This window comes from Notothenia rossii (genome assembly GCF_949606895.1).
Source record: "Notothenia rossii genome assembly, chromosome: 4".
Taxonomy (NCBI): Eukaryota; Metazoa; Chordata; class Actinopteri; order Perciformes; family Nototheniidae; genus Notothenia; species Notothenia rossii.
The window spans coordinates 94,393,553-94,400,239 of record NC_136902.1 but is presented as its reverse complement, the minus strand read 5'-3'; the positions used below and the strand labels follow the sequence as shown (position 1 = coordinate 94,400,239).

Genomic DNA, 6,687 nt, shown 5'->3' with positions numbered 1-6,687 from the left:
GGTGGTTTTCACTTTAAGTAATGTTTTTTTTTTAGGCGGAGGTAAGAGTTTACCTTTTTTTTACTATGTTCCATCTGAATTTACTCTGACACAGAAACATCTATATTGATTCTGACACTTCTACATCCAACTCACAGATATAAACTTGCTTTCATAAAATAAATTATTCATATAACCCTTTTAGAAGTTAAGTTATAGTCATTTGTTTTGGGCATAGCATTTTCGAGCCTGAAACCTGAAAAACTGGCTCAGGGCTTAACAGGTTAACATTTAGCAAGTTTAATTTAATGGTATTGGATACTTTCTTGATATGTTTTTTAAAAGTCAAGTTCGAGTCCAATATGACTCCAAGATACTTGAAATGGGAGACTAGTTCTATTTCTGCTCCGTTTAAAAACACATTGGATCCTTCAATTTTGACTGGTCGTTTACTGAACATCATGCATACTGTTTTTTTTACATTTAACTGTAAGTAAATGTTGTTCAGCCAGTGTTGAACCTTGTCCAAAGCTTTTGAGAGACAAGATGAGATACTTTCATTGTTCTTCCTGTGTACAAAGATGACCGCATCATCGGCATACATTTGCACAATCAACTCAGGACATACATTAGGCAAGTCATTAATGTACAGTGAAAACAGTAATGGTCCAAGAATGGAACCTTGTGGAACCCCAACATGTGCATTTTATTCTGCTTCTGCTGGTAGGATATAAAGTCAGCAACAGTGAAAGGAAAAAAACTAACAGGGTTTCACTGCGTAGTTCACCAGCACTCTCGAAGAATTGTGTGTTGCAACTGAAGAGGGAAGTTAAGGTTTTAACCGGCGACATAAGGATTGTATCTTAGAAGATTGGCCAGAGGTTTAAAGAAAAAGTTTAACCGATGAAAATAATTTTACCAATTCAAGACACACAAAGCTCTTATCATTACAAACATATCAAATTGGCTTTCATAAGCCTAACCAGAAGTAGACCATCATCATGTGCTTCCTGTAATTTTAGAGAACTTTTACAATCTCCTCCTAAAGAGTAGATCACTTACACTTTTCGACTGGAAACCCCATGTCATTTGTTTTGCTATATTGCAAAAGCATAGTCGATAGGTCAAAGCAAAACACAACATTTTTGACCGTTTACATGTGTCAACTAAAGATTGAGCTGCCCCAAACATGACTTTCTTGATGATAGGCTGGTCTGGGTCCTGATGGTGAGGGGCTGGCCTGTTGGGTTCTGGTGTTCTGGAAGCTTTAAAGCAGCAGAAGTCTCTGCAGCTGACAGAAGGGACTGCAGCAGTCTGCAGCACAGCAGGTGAGAGACACTGCACTGTGTGATGTGCTCATGTTGCATTAATTTACAGTTCCTGACACACTCTGGGGGGGGGGATGGTAAGTTAAGACTGTGAAGTTCAAATGTGCTTAGATATACTAACGTTTAACCTCTAAGAATGATGTCCAATTCAACTCCACTAACTGTATCCTATTTCATTCTTGGAGCTTATTTGAATATTGGATATTTGAGGTACTTGTACTTCATGATAACTGCAATTGTATACATTGGGATTGTTGTTGCCAACACGTCTCTGATTGTGGTTATCTGTGTGAACAGGAGCTTACATGAACCTATGTACCTTTTTCTGTGCAGCCTGTTTGTAAATGAACTGTATGGTAGTTCAGGGTTGTTTCCATTCCTTCTGGTTCAGATCCTCTCTGACATTCACACTGTCTCTGCTCCGCTCTGCTTCCTGCAGATTTTCTGCTTGCACACATATGGAGCTGTAGAGTTTTCCAATTTAACCGTCATGTCTTATGACAGATATCTTGCTATCTGTTGTCCTCTGCAATATAACACACGTATGACTTCTCACAAGGCGCTTATCTTCATTATTCTGGTTTGGTTGTACTCTTTTGTAAAGTTCTTAATAACCTTATCTTTAAGCATCCGTTTGACACTTTGTGGAAACATAATAAATGGTTTGTATTGTAGTAACTATGCTGTTGTGAAGCTGGCATGTTCTGACACTCAGGTGAACAACTTTTATGGATATTTTGGTACTGTTCTCACAATCTTAGTCCCTCTGATTCCAATCCTCTTCTCGTACATTAAGATCCTCAGAGTGTGTTTCTCTGGCTCCAAACAGACCAGACAGAAAGCTGTCAGTACCTGCACACCTCACCTTATTTCCCTCCTCAACTTCTCTTTTGGCGGCTGCTTTGAAATACTTCAGAGTAGATTTGATATGAGCGGTGTTCCCAGTGCGCTGCGTATTATTCTGTCACTGTATTTTCTCATCATACAGCCATTAATGAACCCCGTCATGTACGGACTGCAAATGTCCAAACTAAGAAACATATGTAAACATGTGCTCTGTTATAAACTGTTGGCTGATAGGTCTAATAACTAAAGTGTCAGTAAATGGATCTTAATATCTTGTCTTAAAATTTGCGGATTACATTTTTTTAATTAAATGAGAAAAATGTGTACTATGTTCATAGTGTTTGTAGTATTTAGTATATATCCACATGCATCCCAATATTCATGAATAAACAGAAAAATGTCACCTTAATGTAAACACTGTGAAAATATTAACCTATATTAATATATAGCCTTTGAATACATATAAAACGAAATGTATAGCATATATATATATATATATATATATAGGGATCGATAGTACATTTAATGATGTCTCTATAACATATCATGTGGATAGTCCTCTGTACTGTGAACTGTGCAGTGTGAACAAGCATCGTGTTATAAAGCACTTTGTGGTGGGGGTGATGTTTCTGGGCTTTTGGTATTTGGTGTAATCAAAATTAACATGGAAATATAAACAAGCCTGAAGCACAATTCATTTTTGTAGTATCTATTTTATATTGCGGTGAAGATATCTTCAAATGACTGAATTCATACATCATGATAACGGCCCATGCTCATACATCATTTTTATTAAAAGAGCAATGTCACCAGCAAAGCATTAGCAACCTTTATTGATTCAGTTATCTCATCCCTTATTCACTAGACGTTGTGAAAGCAATCGACAAAGCAAACTGGGCATTTCTCATAAAATGTTGGTTTCTGTTGAGTCATTTAAACAATGGATTGTTGGAAATCACGTCATGGCAAATGTGTCATGGGACTAAATTACCCAAGATCCTTCACTGTAGTCCAAAGCCTACATCACATCCTGCAAACTGATGTCCCCTCTCCACATGTAGATATGGAAACTCAGCAGATAGAAAGACGCTGAGCTGTAATGTGTGTTGTGTTGTAATGAGCTAAAAGGTAACGTTAGGTGGCTTTGACGCATTGCCAGGCTGATGCCGGTTGAGTCCCTGGAACAATAAGCGTCTTATTAACCCCACGCCGATATCACATATATTAAATATGGTAATAAGGCCTGAGAACGAAAGTCCTGGGACACATCGGTTTTGTAAGAATTGTTTTGTGAGTGGAACCTCAGGTTGAGGAGGAACGATGCGGATTCCGTCCTGGTCGTGGAATGACGGATCAGCTTTTTACTCTTGCAAGGATCCTGGAGGGGGCCTGGGAGTACTCTTATCCGGTCTGCATGTGTTTTTGTAGATTTGGAGAAGGCCTATGAGCGGGTTCCCAGGGAGATACTGTGGGAGGTGCTGCGGGAGGTGAGGGGGTGTCAGGGTGAGTGAAGCAGGCAGGACCCAAATGCAGGAACAAATACAGGTTTAGCAGAAAATACCTTTTTTTCAAGGCTACCAGTTTTTGAATACAGAGCAGAACTCTCTCCCAGGTGAACACATATACATTCAGGATGAAAGTGGCAAGGGCAGATGGCCAGGGGTCAGAGGACCTCCAAAGGCCAGATGAGACCCAACGAAAGGGTCCTCGAAAGGAGCCTTGTTGGGAACTTTGGCAGGCAGGGGGCTAGCATGCCTGGGTCTAGCAGGCCGGGAATCAGGTTTGACCTCAAAGCTACCAAAGAAGTCTTCCACCCACTCTGGAAGTAACTCCCTTAACCAGGGCCTCGAGGTTACTTCTTGGCGTGCCGTAGAGATGATAGACTGCGTCTCCTCTCTACTGGAAGCATATCAACTGTCATTTTCAAGCAAATTAAATTGTATGTTACCTCTTACAGGTCACCTGCTGGGTGCATCTTTGGTGAGATCCTTCTGTCAGGGTGAGTGAAGCAGGCAGGACCCAAATGCAGGAACAAATACAGGTTTAACAGAAAATATACCTTTATTTCAAGGCTACTAGTTTTGAAATACAGAGCAGAACTCTCTCCCAGGTGAACACATAGAACTTCGACAAGGATCTCACAAAGACTGACAGGAAAAACCAGAACCTAAATGCACACAAGACTAATCCCATGAACAAGACACAGGTGAGGAGGGAGGAGAAAGCACAGGGGCACAAGGTGAACATAATCGGGTAATTAAGCGGGAGGGAACCCAGAGACAGCAAGCAGTTCGCTGGGCTCTCGAATAATTTTGTGTTGTAACTGTAGAGGGCAGTTAAGGTTTTAACTGGCGACATAAGGATTGTATCTTAGAAGACTGGCCAGAGGTTTGAAAAAAAGGTTTAACCAACGACAATGATTTTGCCTATTCAATGCACACAAAGCTCTTATCATTACAAACATATCAAATTGGCTTCTATAAGCCTAACCCTATTTAGAGGCAATGGACGTCCACTCTCGGGAGACATCCGACAGTGTTACCCAAAGTGACAGACCTAATTCCCCTTGCATCCCTCCAGAGTCAACATTTGTAGTAATTTTTTTGAGAACCATTTCAGAAAATGAGAAAATGTATCCCAAAATAGTGCCTCACAACGCGCGTAGAGTCCCCTATCAACTCCCCTTGCATTCCTCCAGAGTCACATTTGGAGTGAGAACCAGGAGAAATGGGGGAACATGAACAAAAAGTATCCCAAAATAGTGCATTCTGGGCGGAAGAGTCAGGCTGTTGAGGTTGACTCTGCAGCACATGTGCTGCACCATGCATCGTATGTGGTGATGCATCTTATGATGGCCTATTTGGCTGCTCCAAGAGCCCCAAAAGACGGACTAATGATCTCCAGCATGCCTCCATTACTTGGGCACTTAGATTATTTCACACCTCCAGGAGAGAGACCGCGAAAACCACCTCTCTGTGGCCCCTCACAGACCACCAAAGGACGGACTACAGACCTCCAGCATGTCTCCCTCACATGGGCACTCTGCTTATTTCACACCTCCAGGAGAGAGACCAGTAATTGCACCTCTCTGTGGCCCCTCAAAGAGCCCCAAAGGACAGACTAATGACCTCAAGCATGTGTCCCTGACATGGACACCTCCATAACCTTGCACACCGTGAGTCGCCGGGCCCCCAGACTTAAGCACTCCCCCACGGACTAAACCCAAATGATCACACCCTACAGAACCTCATGCCCCTGGTAACCCTAAAAGGGGGGTGGATTTTGCGGTGTTTTACCGTCCGCCCATCAGCATCCATATTCGGCCTTCTTCACGGCACCACCACTCCCCCTTCTGTGGAGGATATTCTCATGCTCCTGGTAACCCTTTAAATAGTCTGATCCTGAGCCATGATCCATTATTACCCGTCATTTTATTTTTCATGTTTTATTGGGTTTCCGTTAGCCGGTAATTACCGTTTTTTAGCTGGTAAAAGTAATTCAAAACCGGTAAATTCAAAACATGCCGGTCAAAATGTCCGGTAATAATTGGGGATGCTCCGATCGATTGGCCGCCGATCATTATCGGCCGATATTCCGTATTAATAGTTTGATTGGTGCCCCCCGTAACCCCAGGACCCTCTTCCCCACCATCAACAAGCTCCTCAAACCCCGTGCTGACACCCTCCCTTCCTCCACTTCCACTTTATGCAGTTCATTCCTCCAGTGTTTTTCTGACAAAATCACTGCCATGAATCTCTGCCTATCCGCTGCATCTGACACAAAAAACATCTCCCCCAACATCCACCGCAACAATTTATGCCTCCATCTCCCTTGACCTCATGACTCCTCTTCCCCACGCCCGCCTCTCCCAGTTCACTCTGGTTACCTCCCCTGAAATCATCAAACTGATCAGCTCCTCCAAACCCACAACCTACTCCCTTGACCCTCTACCCACCCCTCTACTGAAGTCCTGCCTCCCCGTCCTCTGCCCCTACCTTGTCAACCTCTTCAACTCCTCCCTGTCCGAAGGAACCATTCCCTCTACCTTCAAAACTGCTGCTGTCACTCCCATCCTCAAGAAACCCGGTCTGGATCCCTCCTCCCTCACTAATTACCGCCCCATCTCCAACCTCCCCTTTCTCTCAAAAACAATAGAACGCATCATCTCCAAACAACTCCACCACCATCTCCAAACCAACCAGCTTTTTGAACCCGTTCAGTCTGGTTTTCATCCCCACCACAGCACAGAAACGGCCCTCATCAAAGTCCTCAATGACCTCCTCACCTCTGCTGACACCGGTTCCCTCAACATCCTCATCCTCCTCGACCTGAGTGCAGCCTGCGATACCGTGAGCCACACCATCCTGCTTACCCGACTCCAGGACATCGGTATCGAAGGTATTGCACTCAGATGGCTCCAGTCCTACCTCTCAGACAGATCCCACTTCATCTCCCTCAACAACCACTCCTCTGCCACAGCTTCAGTCCCCCAAGGTGTTCCCCAAGGTTCAGTACTCGGCCCCCTCCTCTTCAT

General features: G+C 43.4%; 1 protein-coding gene across 1 annotated transcript; it reads left to right on the top strand.

The window, feature by feature from the left end:
- Window positions 1-1,443: 1,443 nt before the first annotated feature.
- On the top strand, window positions 1,444-2,400 carry LOC307035000 (olfactory receptor 10A6-like; the record flags this gene model as incomplete). Its single annotated transcript, XM_079673926.1, has 1 exon — window positions 1,444-2,400. The coding sequence occupies one exon, from the start codon at window positions 1,444-1,446 to the stop codon at window positions 2,398-2,400; it is 957 nt and encodes a 318-aa protein (XP_079530052.1).
- Window positions 2,401-6,687: the final 4,287 nt, after the last annotated feature.